The sequence below is a fragment of the Triturus cristatus genome, chromosome 11 (genome assembly GCF_964204655.1).
Source record: "Triturus cristatus chromosome 11, aTriCri1.1, whole genome shotgun sequence".
NCBI lineage: Eukaryota > Metazoa > Chordata > Amphibia > Caudata > Salamandridae > Triturus > Triturus cristatus.
This window is the reverse complement of record NC_140594.1, coordinates 125156912-125176467: the sequence shown is the minus strand read 5'-3', so window position 1 is coordinate 125176467 and position 19556 is coordinate 125156912. Positions and strand designations below refer to the sequence as shown.

Here is a 19556-nt window from a genome sequence, read left to right as displayed (position 1 = left end):
AGAACAGGGAAGCAAAGGGATGACCTACAACTTGATTGTTGCACTTGGAGAAGCTAAGTTTATGATCAATAGTAAAGCCTAATTGTTTAGTCTTTAAATGCTCAAAAAGGATTTGCTGACATGCACTTTACACTTGCTCTGAGATTTAATATTGGCTTCTGTATTGCACACTTCTGGACTAGCATTATTCCAGAGCCCATCTGTCTTAAGATTCTTAAAATACTGACCCAAGCGCGGCGGTTTCTTTATAAATTTGCGGAGTCGTGGACAGAGATGTCTTACTATCCCCATAAGGCAAACTTAGAAGTGAATTTCAGTAGGGACCCAACAACGTTGACTTGCATTACAGGAACATGCTAGACTCACAGTGCAACTTTGTGCATGCAACAGGCACCACCTTGAATTAATCTCCGACCCAGAAAGTGTGATTGCTGCGCGCTTTTGGTACAAGTTGCAAATGGTATATTCTACTATGGTGTAAAACTTTTTTGATGACCACCTCGCCCATGTGCTTTTTCATAACCATAATCACCATAGTAGTTGCTGTATCCGGTATAGTCATAACCACCATAGTCATATTCTTGGCGCTACATTCTTAACTGCCGTAGCCTGGATTCTGGAGCGCTATGTTCTTGGCGCTAGTTTGGACTGGGATCTCCTACACCACCTGCCACGTAGCTTCCGCATGGCCTGCAGCTCCCAGAATCTGTGTATAGCCCTGTGTGGACATGGGCTGCGTTTCCTGTTAATATGTTCATTTTAGAATTGATTGAGATTTCATAATGTTTCTTTCTAACCAATGACAGATACGTTTTAAAATCCATATTTATGCACATCCAGAAACCTTAAACATCACATTGTAAGCATGGGTTGGGGTGTGATATTCCTAGGTGTCGAGAGAGAAAAGTATTCCTAAATTTAAGTAACAGGAAGGAGGTTTTTCCATAGTAAAGCCAAACATATCAAGAATTGTCGAAATATCTCTTGGTAAATACACAAGGCTTCCAAAATGCCCTATTTAGGAACAGACAGATGCTCCAAAGGTCACCGTCTATGCTTGGGGATCAATTTTTAAATATCACAGCATGGAAAAGCATTTCTTAATTACCACATACTGCAAGCTCAGATTTTGGAATTTCCAAAACACATATGCATATGGGCTTGTTAATAAATAACCTGGCTAAGAAATGACAGCTCTTTCTACATGATGTCATTTAAACCCAGGCAGATATTTTAGATACCTCGAGTCAAGCTTGAACGATGAATTCAAAATTCCAATACCTAAATGTACATGAAGATACTAAGTACCCCAACTTATGCAAGGACATAATATCCATGTTGCATAGTGAGGCCTATTAGTTTTTTATGCTGCATACCTCAGTAAATCCTACACACTGAGGCAAGAGTAGGGACAGAAAAGAGATGACCTTTACAGGAGGGGAGAAGATTGGGAACAAAGATGTCAGACATGGGAGCACCTACAACAGCTGAACAGAACAAGCATTGCACAGGTGTAATCAAGAAACACAGCCGGAAAGTGTCAGAACCGAGTGTTAAAGAGGCGCAAGCCCAAAAGAGGAGACAGAAGATCGGATACGGCAGCAAAAATGTAGTCAGCAGGGAATAGATCCGTAAACAGCTAGTATTATATCTCAGGCGAGTTATTCAGAGCTCTTAGAAACAGCAGAAGTGTGTTTATAGTGCTACATAAAACATTATATATATATATATATATATATATATATATATATATATATATATATATAATCTACTGGCAGTCGCCAGTAGATAGTTATAGTTAGGACCGTGTTTCCATAGGAAATCCGCAACATTCTATTTGGAATAACTTTGGCGCCGATTGACGAATCCTCGCAAAATTTTCAAAATAGGTGGGGCGCTCCGCTCCTTCCCTGAAAGTCTCGGGGGGATTCGTCAAGCGGGGGCTGAGAAAAAGGGGGGGTCCCAAAACGCGTTTTCCCCATGCATTTTTCCATAGGACCTTTAGTCCAAGCTACAGCCCGAACGGCTGAACAGAATTACTTGAAATTTGGCAGAGAGGTAGTCCTCAGGTCAGGGATGTGCCTTTTGCAGGTCTGGTGTAAATCTGTTCAGTATTTCCAGAGAAAATAGCATTTAAATCAATATATATATCTATAGGCGCGCACCGTGCGCGTACGGTAATCCTTACCGTACGCGCACGCTGATGTGCGCGAGCGCGATTCTGATTGGTTGTTAGATCTTAGTAAACATTCGAATCGGTCGAAACCAGGAAGTGTCGGCCGCCATTTTGTCTCTCGCAGTCTGAGGGGGTGAAAAACAAAGGTGGAGAACGTGTAAAGGGGGCAGGGTGGACAGTTCCTGACCCCCTAGCCTTTGTCAGGGGGTCCCAGAAGGACCCCCAAGGGGCAAAATTTGTTTTATTTTTTTTACGAAAAATCGCGGGGTGCGCGCACGGTTGAAACGGAAAAATTCCGCGAACTGCGTAACGTGGGCGACCGCAATACTCTGCTGATGACGTCAGATATTACATCACTGATGACATATGTGTCTTTCTGAAAAAAAAATATTTGTAATATATGTATAGCTAAAAGTTAATGGAAGAAGACATGGGTAAATAAGTGTCTAAATACAGTGATGTAATATCTGACGTCATCAGCAGAGGATTGCGGTCGCGTGAGTTATAGTTGCCTGCACTAACTATAACGGGGGAATTTCAATGGTTTTTCACGAGTGAAATGTCCAGCTAACTATAACATGTGTGAAACCTATGGTTTTTTAAGTGAATTTGCAAGGTTTTTTAAATGCTAATTCCTAACTATAACGTGTGTGAAACCTATGGTTTTTTCAGTGAATATATATATATATATATATATATATATATATATATATATATATATATTATTAAGGCTCCCTGTTTTCCGTTTTTACTGATTTTTACAGATAAATACAGGCAAAAACCTATTTATTTTCCCGTCTATATTTATTTTTAAATGTGGATAAAAGCGGAAATTGGGTTGCTTGTTGATTAATTCTAAAAGCGGTCAGTCATGGCTGTCAAGCGAATAGCTGTGCAGACTGATAGGCAAGGGAGTTAAAAAAAAAAAAAACAGAAAGGAACTTTAGAAAAGATGCATAAACAGCAGTAGCGATGAAGAAGGTGGATACGTATATGTGTATGTTTTCATACAAATGCATTGACTTATCATACGTGAGATTTCAGATCATTGAAGTCTCTCAGGCACGTAAGCAGGAGTGCAAATTCACCAGTTAAATAAATGTGGATATATAATAGTTTGAGCTTCATTTTAACACAAAACCCAAAATAAATATGGATATGTAGAGATAAAATTAGCAAAAAATAAATACGGATAAATTACAGATGGAAAAGAAAAAAAAAAGAAAAAAAATACCACAAAGCCGGGTGCTTTAATTAGAATTAATAAGGCCACACGGTGAAGGGACAGAAAGGTGTAAGCGTGAGCTGTAGAAAATGTAGCAGAAGGTAGTTGGAAACAAGGGGATGCTGTTAATAATGTGGTGGTGAGGACACAGCAGAGACCCAGATGCAGATTCATATTTCTTGTGATGATTCCCACACAGCTCTATATGGACACAAGTCGGAAGTGGCCCAGTACACGCCATCGGGGTTCTTCCCACAGACCATGGTCATCACAGACACCGCCAACCTGGGCACCATTGCCAGTCTGACACCGACGAGACAGGTAAAGCGATGGGGGCGGGGAGGGGTTCCAAGTAAGTGTGTTTTCACTTCCTGCTTCCCCAAGTGGTAGATCACAATCCAGGAGTGAATTGTGCTTTGCTGGCAGCTCCAAATCCTTTAATATAGCTTGCATCAGAATTCAGGCACTCCACAGTTAATAGGTGTATATGTCTTCCAAATGTAGGTGCATATAACAGACCATTCATCCCACGGTGACCCTGGGATGCACACATCGGTCTCACAGGCCCAAGCAGTGCACCTCCAGAACCACAATGGAACAATCCACCACCTCTCAACAGGGCATCGGATATCCAGCCCCACAGGTATGGTCAGCAACGACTGCCCAAGAAATGAACTTGATGTTACATATGTACTCATGTTGTTGAAAGAGCAAAGATCACGAAGAGTCATTGCAATTGGTAACAACAGGCTAAGGCAGAAGGGACTTTTCTTTAGTTTGAGAAATATTGCTCTACATTTTACAGCGAAGATTCGGGATGTGAGTCTGTGGGGAGGGTGTGAAGTCTGTGGCTTCTGAAATGGACTCATTAACAGAGTACCAAGCAGAAGGACATTCAAAGTGGCTTTCACTGTGGCTCAGTCATGTGAGGGAATTCAATGTTTTGCAAATTCAGGTAATATGTGATGGGAAAAGACTGGGGCGGTGGGGCAAAGCTTGGATTCTGGTATCAGTCATGTGTAATCTTTAGTGCGGTGGGAGTGCTGGAGTAGAACATTATTGAGGGGTTGGGGGAAGTTAGGGGTAATGGATCCGGTGCTGTATTGAAGTCGCGAGGCGGACAGAGTGCTGCCTCCGGCTTCATGGAGGAACCACAGCACGCAGAGGTAAACCCCTGCTGGTGGAGTCCTGCTACTGAATAAAACAATTGTTGTTAAACTAAATACTGATTCCCATGTAGTGCAATTGTGTAGTAACTTCGGTGTTGCTGTGACAGCGGACATGACATGATGGCTGCGGTGTCGTGGAGGAGCCGCAGTAGGGTGGGCGAGAGCTCTAGCTCTGGTCACACAAGAAGCAGCAGCAGCAGCAGAGGTGCGGCCGGTGTGCTACCAGGGAGCGGTGGCATCGGAATGGCCGGCCTTGTGTTGCTTCATGGTTTAGAATTCTTTTACTAAGACCAGAAGAGCCATCTTCATAGATCATGGAGCGCACATGCCAAACCGTCAGGTTATGTTTGAGTTGAATTTTATAAAAGTGGTTGGAAGCCAATGCAAGGGTAACAAATGCTAAAGGGCATGTCTGCCTACCTGCTTACAAAGCATAGGAAAGGAAAATGTGAATTACTCTGTAAAGCACCCGTTTGTAGAATATAGTGCCATAGAGTCACATGCTCTGCATACTCCTGCCATCTAGTGTTGAGCTGGAACATTTGCAAGCATTTTTTTCTTCGATGGTAACTAAGAAAGCTACCTGAAAGGAAAGAACTGTAGGGGGCAGGAGTGTAGATGTTCAAAGGGTGGCCCCATGAGCCTCGTGAGGATTATATTGAGCTTCCACTTGGGGCAGGAGGTATTTAAGGAGGTATGACTCCCGTAGAGCCCTACAGCAGCGAGGGGAAGGGTGTTGACGGGGAGGTAAGGCCCGATTCCTGCATATGTAAAAGGCAGCAGACAATGTGCTCGACCTCAGCCTGCAGAGGGTCTAGATTTTGGAAAGGCATTAATGGACAAAACATTTCCACTTCGCAGCATAACAGGCCCATGTGGTGGGCCTGCGCACCTCCTGCATAATGGTCATGCCTTCCTGGGGGAGGGTCAGGTATGCCTACTGTAGGACAGTGATAATCAAAGTATGTCCCGGGGGTCACTTGCGGCCCTTTTGACCTTTAATTGTGACCCTAGATCATGTTCATCCATAGTTCATTGGCCATGGAGTATGAAGGCAGGTACCAGGAGGCAAAGTGGGGGTAATTTGTCTTTCCTGGGGTTGTAACCAGTCTATTTGTGAGGCGCCCCAATTCTGGAAATATCTATGTAGGGCTTGTGGGTGAAGTTCCCATTCATGGACTAGTTGAAGCGTTCAATGCCAAATCCTCTGCGTTAGTGTAGAGAGCGGGAAGGAGTGCATGATACCCTGTTTCAGCAGGTAATACATGGCCTTCATGCGGTCTGTCTTGATCAGGGTGAACTTGAAGAAGGCTTTAAGGGTTAAGCTTCAGGCCAGTACTTCCAGGTAACTCATGGGGTGCCCTGGCTGTTGAGGGTCCAATATCTCCTGCACAGTCATGGTGTGGAGATGTGCACACCAGCCTCTGAAGGAGAAGTCGGTGGTAATGGTCACCTACGGAAGTGGGTGTGAGAAAGCCCTGCCCTACAAGTTGTTGCCATTCCATCTTTACAAAGGTGCATGCTTTTCTTCACCAACTCTAGATTTTCCCAGTGACCCTCTGCTTGTGACCTCTGCCTCGGCTCTTGTAGTGGGTGCATGTAGAGCCAGGTGTGAGGTACAATGGAAATGCACAAAGCCATCATTCCGAAAAGTTGTATCACGGTTTGTACTGTGAGCCAACAACTGGGATGAAAAGAGGCAGAAACTGCTGGAATCCCAACTCCCTCTGGTGGCTGGAGTAGTCTTTCTCTTGTAACTGCATTCAACACAGATACCAGGAAGGGGTAGACCCGTTGCAGCATTTAAGGCAAATCCCAAGCTGTGAAGCAGGGAAATCTCTACTTGAATGCAGGCTAGGCACTGCTGCCTGCCACAGCATTACATCAGCCAACTGACGTGATAGGGGAAGATGTGAGTAATCTCCTCTTCACACACGTGCAGCCACCAGTGCTTGGCGCTTCGTTGACACCCTGGGCGAGTACAATCCTTTTCTCTGATGATACGGAGGCACCACCTCTATTGCCCCTTATTTGAGGAACACCTGTACCTCTACCTTGAGGACCCAGAAATGGTCCTGGCTGAGGACGTGTCTATGGGGTGTGATGTTGGGTGGGGTTGTGAGAAACTCTCTGCAGTAGCTGTGATGAACCACTGCTAAAACCCACTTTTCTGAATGCAATTTCCTCCCAGTGAAAGAGAAAAAACTGTATTCTTCTCTTGACAGATGTGTGATAGGGGAAGGGTCATTGATTAGAGGTGGAACAATCTTTACCAGCGCTACATCTAGCCTTTCCCCTGATGTTTGCTCTTTACTCACCCTTGGTAAACCCCCTTCCCGCATGTTGGTGGAAGGCATGCTGCTATCTTTGATAAGATTGCAGCGGGTCTACAGATGTAGCTTTAGACTCCTTTCCTGGGCTGTTTGCAAAAAAACAAAAGTGCCTCCTGCAGCTGAGTTTGCAGGGCATCCACGGTTTTAGTAATCTCGGTGTCTTTTTTCTCCAAAGAGATGTTTCCGGTCAAAAGGAAGATTGAGGAGATGCTATTGAATTTTGGGTTTGAACCCAGAGATGCGAAGCTAGGCATGTCTTCTGAGGAGGATGCTGTTAACACCTCTGTGGGCTGTGTCCGCAGCATAGAGCGTGCAACAAATGTTGGCAGTCAAGACAGTTTTGCCTTCGGACACTATCTCCTCTCCCCTTTTTCTGTACTCATCTAGGGGATGTTTGAGGAGTTCCTGTATCTCCTCCTATGGAAAACCGTGGTCCCTGAAGAGGATTATGAGAGAACTGGCTATGCACCAATGTGTAGTTACTGCTACTGTCCAGCCCACAGCATCTTGTGTTTTACTCCATCATGCAGATGGGCATAGTTGTGGCTTGGGTGGAGGCTTTCTTGCATGCGGGGTAAACCACTAAAGAATCTGGGGGAGAACTGGCTTCTGCAATAAAATAAGGGGGAGGGGGGCACTGGATGAGTGCTTGTACTTTCTCTCTCTACCACCTTAGTGTTTACAGGTTCCTTAAAATTATCTGGGGCAGATTTAAGCATGCCTTTGAGTATAGGTGCAAATAGGACCACAAGGTCAGGCTTGGAAAGAGTCTCCACTAGGAAGTCCTCCTTTGGCACCACATGCATGTCCACTTTGTGGTGTCTAGCTGCCCTGTGGATGACCTCATGATAGGCCATGTTATGATCTGGTGGAAGAGGGCTTGCGTCCCTGTACTTCTTCTGTGCCGAGTCTCCAAAGAATCTGCCTCACTACCTAAGACAGTACACTCTCAGCGTGGTATTTAAAAAACCTGAAAATAATGTGAGTCGTTCCTCAATGACCTGCAGCAAAAAACAAGCATTGAAAATGCAATAGGTCTTGCCTTTGATTACGTTAAAGCCATTTGCTTTGCTAATTGGTATTGAATAGCAAAGCAAATGGCTTTAACTTAATCAAAGGCGAGACCTATTGCATTTTTAATGCTTGTTGTTTGCTTGGTGTTGGTGTCCATAATAATGAGTAGCCTGATACAATATAATTGTTCTATCAGCAGGATGTATATTTCCTTTGTAGGGACTCGCCCGGTTGAGCACACTTCCTAGGTTACAATTCAGGGAGTTGTCTTGGTGAGATTGATACTTGTGGCATTACACTCGCCTATGATTTATCTTACTGGCTTTGGAACCAGCAACCTGCAAGTTGCACACGGGTGATTGTGATTGGGGAGGACGGCGCCCAGCAGGGCGCCTATGGGAGGCCATTTTCTCTATGTAGGCTGCAGCCTACATAGAGAAAATCCAAAGTGCGCATGACTGGTTTGGTCGGCCACAGTCAGGGCCCACAGCATTGGGCAAGCCACTCCTCCCCGACGCCCTCACCCGCCCGCCCCAACCCGTTATACACTTCTGCATTCTTGCAGTACGAGAAGCAGAAACATAAAATGGTATTTAAAATACCATTTTATGTTTCTGCTTCTCCCACTGCGAGAAAGCAGTGAGCGACGCTCCTCCGCTCTAATGGAGGAGCCGCCCCTGGGTGTGAGGAAGGGCAGACCCATTTGAGTCCCACACAAAAAGGTGTTTCCACTTGCTCAAGACAAACCATTCAGCAATACATACACTCCTGACATAATCTAATCCAGAACAATATGGTGGGAGTGTGTGGTGGAAATGGGAGAATGACTTGGGGAGGCAGAGGGGGGAAAGAATAAAGGGTGAGAGAGGAAAGAGCAGGACATGTACTCTGAAAAGCTGTAATGCCAGATAAATATGCATAAAAAACAGTTTACTGACGTCAGCAGTGGAAGAATACACGCAGCCAATCAAAAACCTGGAGAAACCTAAATGGTCCAAGGGTGGGATAATCCCAAGAACACAGGGAAAAGCCACCGAATCAGGAGCAGGAAATATAAATGGAAAACAAAGTCAACCAGTCATGGACAAGGGGGAGATGCAAAGAATGCTCTAGCCATAAACATGAGTTATTTGAACATCTAGTCCACTGTGCACGTGCAACTGTGTAATGAGACCAGGCATAAAACAAACTGCACACGAGAGTTAGCGCCTGGCTTTCCACAAGTGCGCTTTACAGAGGTTTTTGGCAATATCACGTTGCTACGTTTTTCTCATTTTTGATTCCGGTATATAACAGAACCACTTTGCCTTCAGAATTTCTGTTTAAGTTTTTCATTTTTGTCCAATTTCCCAGGGAGTGGGGGATTGTAGAGAGACTTAGCAAAGCCAATATGGCAGGCGGCCCTCTTCGAGTGGTAAATTTCTTTTTTGTATACTTTAAGTCCATTTACTCGATTATGTTGGATGGAGGGATCGGAGAGTAAGCAATCTGGGAGGGAAAGAAACTGCATCACGAAAGATTTGAGGCGTGGGGCCGCAGATAGAAGTAGAGAGGATTGGTAGGTGCAGCAGGCTTAGAATTTCATCCTCCCAAGGCAAATAAACAGAGTACCATTAAACTATAGAACAGTAATCAACACGTTATTTACGAAACAGCAATTACCAAGGAGCCTTATTGTAGTGAAGACTCTTACCAAGGTATATTCAAGGAAGAGGGTTTATTAAATAAGTACATCCATATAAGAAGGGGATCTGGAGCAACTGACACAGAAAGGAATGTTAGAGAGAGAACACTCGTCTCTTGCTGCACGAGCTCATTGCATTCTAAGTCAAAGGCTTAATGAATACACATTACCACACTTATCCGAGTGATTATTTGAATTCATGTGCACACCCAATGCTTGCTTTAGCACTTTACCGAGGAGAGGCGCCGATCTTAGAGGCCCCACTCTCCAGAAAATACCACTGATGCTTTCGACAGCGAATAACCAACTCTTAAAATTGAAACTTAAATACATGTGTAACTGGATGGTATGCGACACAACGCTGTTTGAATGAACCATAGCAGTATTAAGAACACTCATGGTATGAACGTCCCTTACCTGCCAGATAACAATTAATATATCGGGATGTTCACGGCGATTACAATCAGTGGCGGCGTTAATCAGCACTGGTGCAGATGAGCAGGGGTGTAGCTTCGAGGGGGGAGGGGAAGTGTGTGTGGTGTTACACCCCTCCTAATACATTTATTTGGAGATTAGCAACCCTTGAAGGCTACATTTGAATATAGAGCAGTGGAGCATATGGTGTTGGAGGGGGGAAAGGGAGGGTATGGTGGATAGGGGGAAGAACAACCAGTCTAGACAAAGTTCCTGACACTTCGGAAAGCACAGGCAAGTCAGGCCGATTTCAGAATAAAAGCAGCAAATTAAATCAGGGGACCAGACAGAATAAAGCCAAGGACAAAGAACGCAGGATGGCTCGAGGTTAAAAAATACTACAGAGAAGCGGGTCAGAGAAACACTTCAACATCCGAGAACTAGAGAAAACAAGCATTTGCAATGTAATAGGTCTCGCAATTATGCGAGTTTGAGCTATTGGCATTGTAAATGACAATGCCTTTTATTAATGTTTTGGTTTTTAAAACTTAAATAAAAGGCATTGTCATTTACAATCCAATAGCTTAAACTCGCTTAAATGCAAGACCTATTGCATAGCAAATCTATTGTAAATCATTGTGGGCAGTTTATTCTCAAGCACATTTCTGTCAAGAAATTTTCCTCGAGTATATTACTTACCAACTGTAGCAGATCTTCAAGTTTAAAATAACACAGAATTAAAATAAACAAAAGTGGTGTTTTGCATGTCCTCCAGTGCGTCACCCATCTGCTCTGCTCAACGTGGAGCATAGCATCATGTCAGACGTCACACATGGGGCGGAGCACTACCATGTGTGTCAGTGGCAGGGATGCCTGGCAGTGAAGTTGTGCTCAAAGCTACTGCAAGGCCAGGTCCACTGGAATGATGTGATAATACGGCTGCAGCGATTTTCATATAATTCTACTTTTGCCACATAATCCATCATCATCTGCATAATATGCAGATTTTAACATAAAATAGTTTCGAGCTCAAACGGTTCAAAAGTTATTAAAAACAAAGCAACAGGTGTTGCTGCGCAGTGGAAGATCCTTTGTAAAGGTTGACTGGTCATAATTCTGTAACTTATGGCTGTGTTTGGGTGTTAAAGTGGTACTAATGAGTTGCAACTAATGCCCAGACAGTGTTAACAAGTTTAGAAATGTCGAAATAATGAAGTGATACTTTCCAAAAATGTGCTGCATAATTTGCCTTTGCTTGCCACATAATTTATCCAACCCTGCTGCATAATTCCAGCGGCCCTGACTAAGTCCACTGAAAATCGCTGCCTTACGGCCTGCATAAACAAATGACCACAAAAGGGGGCCATATAACAATAGTGTCCTCAAAAGCCCTTGTTAGGGAAATATGAGCACTCAAACGGGAAAATGTAATTTTGCGTAGGGCTCCGCAGATCTGTGCAGCGAGGCTGTGCTGCTCTTGGTACGGCAGCATTTATAGTCAGTATAAATCATAAATATGAGGCCTGCTGCCTAAAATATGAGGCAGATTAAGGGACCATGCACTACTGCTACAACACTGAATCAGCGAACACCACTTTTACAAAACAAGCAAACCTTAAAAAGTCACAGTCAAGCATCGGCCACATAAGCTGCTGATTTTAACCAAAAAAAATGTGTTTATAGCTCAACCGGTTCACTATTTACTAAAAATCAGTGACACGTGTTGCTGCGCACTAAGGGCCCTTGGCAGAGCGGGACTAGTCACCGTTTTGTTGCTTATTGCTATATTTGGGTGTTAAACTTGTATTTATAAGGTGCAATCATAGATTGACCGTCTCTCTGGAGAAAAACAATAACACTCATCACTTTAGTTCAGGAAGGTTTTATCATCCAAATAAGTTTTGCCAAAATAGGTTTTATTTGTGAAAAAGTACCATTGTGAATTTTTGGGTAATTCTTTTTGAACTGTGTAATAAGCCTCTGATACCAATCCTGAGTCACCCACAAACTTTTGGTTTGCTAAACACTGTTTAATATCATTAAGATCTGGAGATGTGGAATTGAGAATAGCAAAGCTCTATGTACCTTTTATACCTACTTTCAATATATTGTTGTGGTCTGTATTCTGATGTAATAATTTTACAGGAGACTCTTTAAACTTAGTATTCTGGTATGTGAGCCCAGCAGACAGTAAAAAGCAGTTGTTTTAGGAGATCCACTGTGAATGCACAAGAGACAAAATGACTGCTGGTGAATTTCAAAGGAGACTGTAGGGCTGCTACATCCTGTACATGGGCAAAGCCATAAGTACATAAGGGCCTATATACATCTGTGTTGGTCGCTCTGAAAACTTGACTGGATTTTAGTGTTCAGCTGGTTGACAAGCCCACCTCTCGTGCAGAGTGGACGTGAGAGCTCCTTTCGCTCCACACACTTGAAATCTATCCAGCACTGAGGCATCCTGGCCTGGTGCTTGTGGGAGCCCTGCCTCCTCGTTTCTTGCTTTTTTGTTTGAATGGAGGCAGCCTCGTACCAGTGCTTTACCTGTGAATTGTGTTCCATGTGCTTAGTTTACTTGTTCTTGTGCACAAGCGCTTCAGCGCCCCATTTAGGGGTAGTAAGCGCTACTGTATAAATGCTGCAGTACAATACAGTGGTGTAACGCAAAATGATGGGGCGCACCTGCAGAATGCGATGAGGGAGCTCCGAGATCCTGTATCGCACAGATATTCACTGAATAATTCCCCCTTTAAGGTTTGGGGGCCCACTGACGCCTCCCACCCCTGCCGCAGAGCTACAGAAGCCTGCGTTACGCCCCTCTCCTTGTGTGTTTGGATGTTATGTTACAGACGGATTCTGGTGTCTGAACAGCGGTGTATGTTGAGCAGTCATTACCCTGACAGTAGGCAATCCCCTCGTCGTGGCCTTAGGGGCAGTTTTCCGCCGAGGTGCAGATCTGGCAGCTCCAGCCTGAATTAGTGCCCCCCTAGGAGCATGGGCCTCACAGTGGCGGTGCCAGACGGGTACCCCAGAGCGCGCATCCCTGGGCACTTTCTATAATTAGTGGTAATAACGGAGGCCTAACACATGCTATTATTAAATTGACAGGTTTGACTTTCGGGTTGGAATGTATCACCTGTGTATTTACACAGCAAGAAAACTTTTTATAGGGTGCGTTTTCTAAACCTGGTCAATATTAACATAACGCTGGGAGAAACAGCTACTTTTGACTTCATTAAGAGCGCATGCATATAAATATATTGGTAAAAGTAGTGTACACTGGATGTAAAGTACGGAATGCATTCTGTTTTATGTTGGCGTAACTTTAATCTAGCACGTTTTCTTTTGTAAGGGGTGTTGCAAACATCACACAGCAGTGCTTGCACTATCGTGTAGCTTACATTCAAACTTTGTCTAGCGTTGAGAAGGGTCTTTAGTTTTTACATTATACGTATTTATTTATATAAAGTTATTGTTTTGCTCGTAACAGGTTGCCTTCTGGACGCTTGGGAACTTGTTTGTCCGGAAGCTCATTTCGGCTGGAGCCCAATAATTATAATAATTTGTTTTTTTATATAGCACTTCATACTGCAGGTCTGCTGTGCCTAAGTGCTATAAATAACCGGTGTTGCTGTTATCCAATTTACTAGCAGTTAATATGCTGACCTCCAAAGGATGGCAGGCTGAGTGAGCCTTGTTGACAGTCAAAGTCCTAACCCTCCGAGAACGGCACTTCTCAGCGGCAAGCGCCCAATGGATTAAGCCATCTTGTTCCAGATGTGTACTTCTGTTTGGTCATGACATATCCCCACTCAGTGCTAGAATCTGCTGCACGGAGTAAGATATGCTGTTTCAAGTACACAGTTCTTGTCTGTTTTGTGCTTTATGTACATAAATGCACGCAAAACTAAACTTGGTCATCACAAAATTGCCACTCGATTACAGCACACACAATAACTACCCAATACCTATTCAAAGTATCGTAACAGCCACTACACAAACCAACTAAAACATACATATTTTACTTTTAAAATCTTGGGGGGAGCTTCCCTCCTTTCCTCTTGTGTGTTTCAACATCCAAGAACAAAAGAAAAAAAATATAGAATGCTTGCGGTCCCTAAAATGAAAGCGGTCCGAGCATGTAACTTACAAACAATAACAAATATAGCGCTTACCGAGTAATTGAAGGAGGCCGTGTCCCTCCGCAAGTAAACGATCCAATCCCGGTGGGCTGGGCCAAAAGAGGACAGGGTGGCAACCAGGAGGGACTAAATAGTCTCATGTACAATTAGAAGTCTCCGTTTAGCATAAGCTATGACGGTAAATGACGCACCCCAATAGAAATTAGCGGAGGAGCTGAGACACGACTTCTGGAATCGTATTGATTCCAAGAAGCCCTCGTATGACGAGAGCAGCGCATGTGCTGCTCACGTCAGGTCGAGACCTAAAAAGGGGCAACTTGAGCAAGACAGGCAAGGTACTGATGGCAAAGGAGCTTAGCACTTCTCAGAATATCATCCAGACATGCTAGACCTTTGAGTTGCTATAGCAAAGGCACACAACACATTCTAACAAGTGTGAATCACTCTAAATCTTGAGTGAGGACCAAATAATAGAGAAACCGACTAGTATGATGCGACAGCAGGGGAGCAGAGGGAAAGGAAGATAGGTAGAGCCCTACCTAAAAGGGAGCGAACTACAGAGGGAACTGTGGGAAGAAAGAAGTAAAAAACACAACAAACAAGTGGGAATGCCAAATGAGTGCAAAGCGGATGAGATCCAGCAACGGCTGTCCACTGCCTCTCATAGCCCAGGACTGAAACCAATGGCTGACCCTTATGGCCTGAGCTCTGCTGTAAAAAGCCTTTCCAGTTTGCATCTACCTGTTCCTTCAGAGCCTGCATATGGTTGTATTAATGCTGTACTGCAGGCTCAGACTGTATTCCTGTGGCATGACACTTGGAGATTCTAGAGACTCACAGCTATTCCGGACATCTACAAGGAGAACTCTTATAAGGAAGTAGCTCTATGGACTTCAGCAGTTGTGGTTTCGCCGAGATCTTCCAGGTGACAGGGTGCATGAGACACTTCTGCCTGCTGTTGAGTTCCTCCTGCAGAATCAGTTCCTCCGACTCTTTTGGATCCGGCAGTAAAAAAAAACTCACAGCATTGAGGGGACCTTCAGTGCAGGTTTAGTTAGTTTCTTTGCCGTCTACTTCAGGTGCTAGGGTGGGTGCTTGATACCCTTGGAACGTGATGGGCTTGATGGCCAGCGAGGCACCCTTCGGTAGAGGCTTGTTCAACATCAAAGATTTTTCTCAGTGCAGACTAAAGCATAAGAGGCCCAGGAAGCTGCTGTTTCTTGTGTCCATTCATGGGTCTAGATGCCCATTCCACGGCAACTGTACTCTACCATGGCTTCTGGTGCAGGCTTGGTTTAGCCACATGTCTTTTGGAGACAGGCATGGAACTTACAACTCTTGGCATCGTCTTGGTTTGAGGACCAGCAATTTAACATTGGTGTGACATCCTCTTCTTCCTTGTGTGCTGAATCACTTGAGGATAATGTCTCTGGACTGGGAATTTGCAGGGTTGCCGGACTCCAGACCGACCTGCTGCATCACCTTCTTCGGCACCAAAGGGATTCTCTTCTCCAAAGATGTCCAGAGTTTCGTGGGATGGATGTTGGTGCAATTCCACAGGACTCACAGGATGCACTGTCTTGGCTGGGGAGAGGTAGAGGTTGAATATATCTTAGTGATAGGACCACAGATACTTGGAGTTGCACCTTGGGCATGGCAGAACCTCCTTCTGGTTTGCATGCTTTAGTGCCGGTCATTGAGGAAGGACTCACAAGTCCCAAAGATTATAGGGAGGTACCTGGTGACTGGGGTGTCGAACAGTAATCTGCAGTCCTCCGATGGTAGTCAGTGGAGTAGAGCAACACAGAGTCATTGAAAAGTGGATTCCTCTTCTGTATCTTGTGTGTCAAATTTAAATCATGTGGAGCTAAAGAACGTGTAAGGAACACAAAGGACTCTGAGCCCTTATGTTGTACATTCAAATGATGGTGAAAACAAACAATCTAACATTGAGTTGGTGCTCATCTGCATTGTGTGACTCAAACACTTCTTTGGATGAAAACAACTTGCAAATGTCTGATCTCAACACTGGGATCTACAACCACACATGCTCCAAAGGTGTTCTTATTCCAACAGTAACACACAGTACAGTCGGCTATCCATACCTATGAGGGGACTGAGATCAATTAGAAAGAGCGGTTTAAAGGGAAGCACGTGGGTGGAGAAAAGAATTACCTTAAATTCTTTCCAGGATGTCATGAGAAAAATGTCTTTTCAGTTAGAGATGCTGTTTGTTCCAAAAGATGGGCACAAGTACAGACTTTTTTTCCAGGTTTCTATGACCTCCTAAATCATCATGTACAAGCTTTGTGTAGAGCAGGTGCAGCCTCAGAATGGTGTGAATTTATACAATGCATAGTGATTTGAACTTGATGTGTTCTGGAATGGTATGCGAGGCAGAGAGTGGCAGGTGAAATGGTTGAATATGCAACATTCGATAATCAGTCAGACTAAAACATGAAAGCCAGCCCCAAGTGGGGTTAGAATGCAGTTTAAGACACCTGCCTGCAGGGTGTTGTTACTATTGATGCTTGCGACCCTCTATAGTGAAAAGGTAAGTGTGGGCCAAGAGTTAGAGCTTTATTCCTTGCAACCTAACCTAGTACCAAGGTGCTATGGTTATTATTCCAAGCTTTTTGAAAGTGAAGAATAGTTCAATGTAGAAACTTTAGGACATGGGCGAGAGTTGGCAGTAATAATTTAGTTGCACAGAGTATAGCCAGGCCTCAATTTGAGATTGAGCCATGTCCTGGTATCCAGGGATGGAATGAGTCTTGGTTCAACGTGACGTGGACTTGCATGATCTCCAGTTAGTACTTTAGATTATGTATTGGGTAAACAGGTGAATTCACAGAGAGAGTGGGACTGACTGTTCTATCTCATTCTGTGTCATGTAGAGAGAGTTCCTCTTCTGGTGTATAGCCATGAATGCATGGGCTGGAACTTCTAGTATCATGTAATGATGAACAATGGGGGTAGCGTACAGTGCTGAATATGGTGTTAAAACACTTTAAGTAGTATGGAGATCATCAACGAAAAACCAAGATTGCTGGTGTAATATGACAAAAAACTTTTATGGTGCAAGGGGTAGAGTTTGCACCACTTCTAGAATTGTGCATGGAGGGCAGGATAGTAGCAAAGTGTCATCAGACAAAGGACGTATTTTAAAGTGGAAAAGGTGTAGGTGATGGGGTCACAGAGTCGGCAAGGTGTACTGCAGTTGCTTAATCTATTGGGGGACTGTGACAAGTGTCAGGTGTATATTTTATGCGGCAAATGGGCAATGGTCAGAGTATGGGTGGAAGCCATGGATAATGCTGGCTCAGGACTGATAAATGGGCATCACTGCTGCATGCAGAGTAATAGCCAAGGTTCACGGCGTCACGGATGAGGTGAAGATTGCTCAGTGTGGGGCTGTATTAAGGAAAACACTACAATAATGCAACAGGTACCAGGCTCTTGTGAAATGTTAAGGAAAACAAATGGTCATGAGGGACATAGTTTAGATTGTGGTATTCTTTAATTGAGACGAGAACCAATTCGCACTGTGGTACCACGGCAGAATTAGGGACTGGTAAGCTGAAAATGGTACTCCATGTGCTATGAAGGTGCACCGGTGGGGGAAGGTGGAACTGCACCTCTCACCCTGGGGAAAGCCCAGCACAATGGAATCTCTGGCACTAATAAGAAATAGTGGCTAGGATAGAACTGTACCTCTGATTCTAGGAAGGATCAGAGGTAGGGAAGACAAAATAGCATTACTGATGCTGTGGAGGCACCAGCACAGTGTCTCTGGTGCCCTCAATGACCAGTGGTTGGTGATAGAGAATAGATCTCAAGACAGGATGGGTTTTCAGTTTTCTAATCAATGATGAAGTGTAATGAGACAGAACGGACTCCCCACTTCAATTACAATTATAAAGCCAGATGTAGGGGGAACAGGATGGTATCTCAGTTATTATGCGATGTGCCAGTAAGACAGGAGGAATCACTTTCAACAATAAATTGTGCCCAATTTAATTTTACATTTTCTATTTTTATATTGACAGTGTCCTCCGGAAACCTGGTTCTGTACCAGAGTTCAGAGTCGCCAGACAACCAGAGCCACAGCCACAACCACAGTCACAGCCACAGCCACAGCCATAGCCACCTGCTGACTGCGAGTCAGGGTGTCATAGAGGCCTACATATCAACACAGATGGCTTCCTCCAGCCAATGACAGGCGCAATCCACCATAACCTGGTGAAATACAGTGTGGACAATGAGGGCTTCACTGCCTCCAGTTTTTAAAGCTGTAGCCCCAGCAAGCATAAACATTCCTGTTTCAAGAAAGAGCAACAGAGGCAAGTGCTGGGGGGGCATTGCTATCCTGGGACAATGCTGGAAAGCAAGGACATGTTCACAGGAAGCCACTGAGACACTAACGCTATGGATTCCTCCAAAGAAGAGGAAGAACATGCCCTACCAAAGAAATGCCAAGACACGGTAGCAAGGGTATAGAAGTGCATCCATAAGAAGAAAACACACCCAGAACAATCAGATGTTTTCAAAAAGGGAAAGAGAATGTGATTTTGGTTCCGTCCAAGACAAGCTAAACACAGGCAATGGATGGACCAGTCCAACACAAGGAATTTCAAATGGACTCCAAACTCTGGGGGCATCCGCCAAGTATGGAAAGCCAGGCTAAGAACGACATGTTCCAGCCGAAGGACAAAAAGACGACGCAGGACCAGATGCAAAGGTTTAGCTCAAGAAAGTCAAAGAAAACACACGAACAGAGGTGAATATGTCCAAGAAAATGAAGAAGAGTCACCCAGGGTGGTTTGTTACATTCACAGAGGTATAGACAGAGTGAACCCTTTTTAAATGTTATGTCAAAATCAAAGTTATACCTACACACCCTGCTCAAGACAAAGAGCAAAGCAAAGACGTGCTCTATCTAGGAAATTCCAGTGACAGTAGAATAGGTGGACATGTCCAATCAAAGAAAAACCACAGAGAAAAAAGAAAAATATGGAAAACTTTCCATTTAAGGGAATCCTTAGATACACCAGAATAAGAGTGTCATCTAAAGACATTTAGAGCCACAGAAGGGAACCTGTTCTCACCAAAGAAATACAGAACAATTGCACAGTTCCAGTTCTGGGAAGGTGAAAGCCTAAAAAAAAAAAAGAAAGAAGAAAGAAAAAGAAGAAGGGGGGCATGCACCTTCTAAGGAAAGCCAAAGATGTACCAGAGAACCACCGTCAGCAGAGGAGTGGGATCAATTCCCACAAAAAAAGTGAAAGAGACACAATGAAGGGCAGTGTTGCATCCAATGAAAGCCAAATATGTATCAGATGAGCAAAGTCTAAAGGAGTGGGACTAATTCATACAAAAAGTAAATCAAAAAAAGAATT

General features: G+C 44.1%; 1 protein-coding gene across 2 annotated transcripts in view; it reads left to right on the top strand.

Moving 5' to 3' along the window:
- HNF1A (HNF1 homeobox A) overlaps nt 1-19350 on the top strand; it is a 123132-nt gene extending 103782 nt beyond the window's left edge. The window contains exons 8-10 of one of the 2 annotated variants that reach the window (XM_085636091.1): nt 3601-3722; nt 3906-4044; nt 18207-19350. In XM_085636091.1, coding sequence (XP_085492217.1) covers nt 3601-3722; nt 3906-4044; nt 18207-18376 — 431 coding nt within the window. In that variant the 3' untranslated portion in view covers nt 18377-19350. The remainder of the gene's footprint in view (nt 1-3600; nt 3723-3905; nt 4045-18206) is intronic. The other variant, XM_085636090.1, reaches the window with a different exon arrangement.
- Nucleotides 19351-19556: the final 206 nt, after the last annotated feature.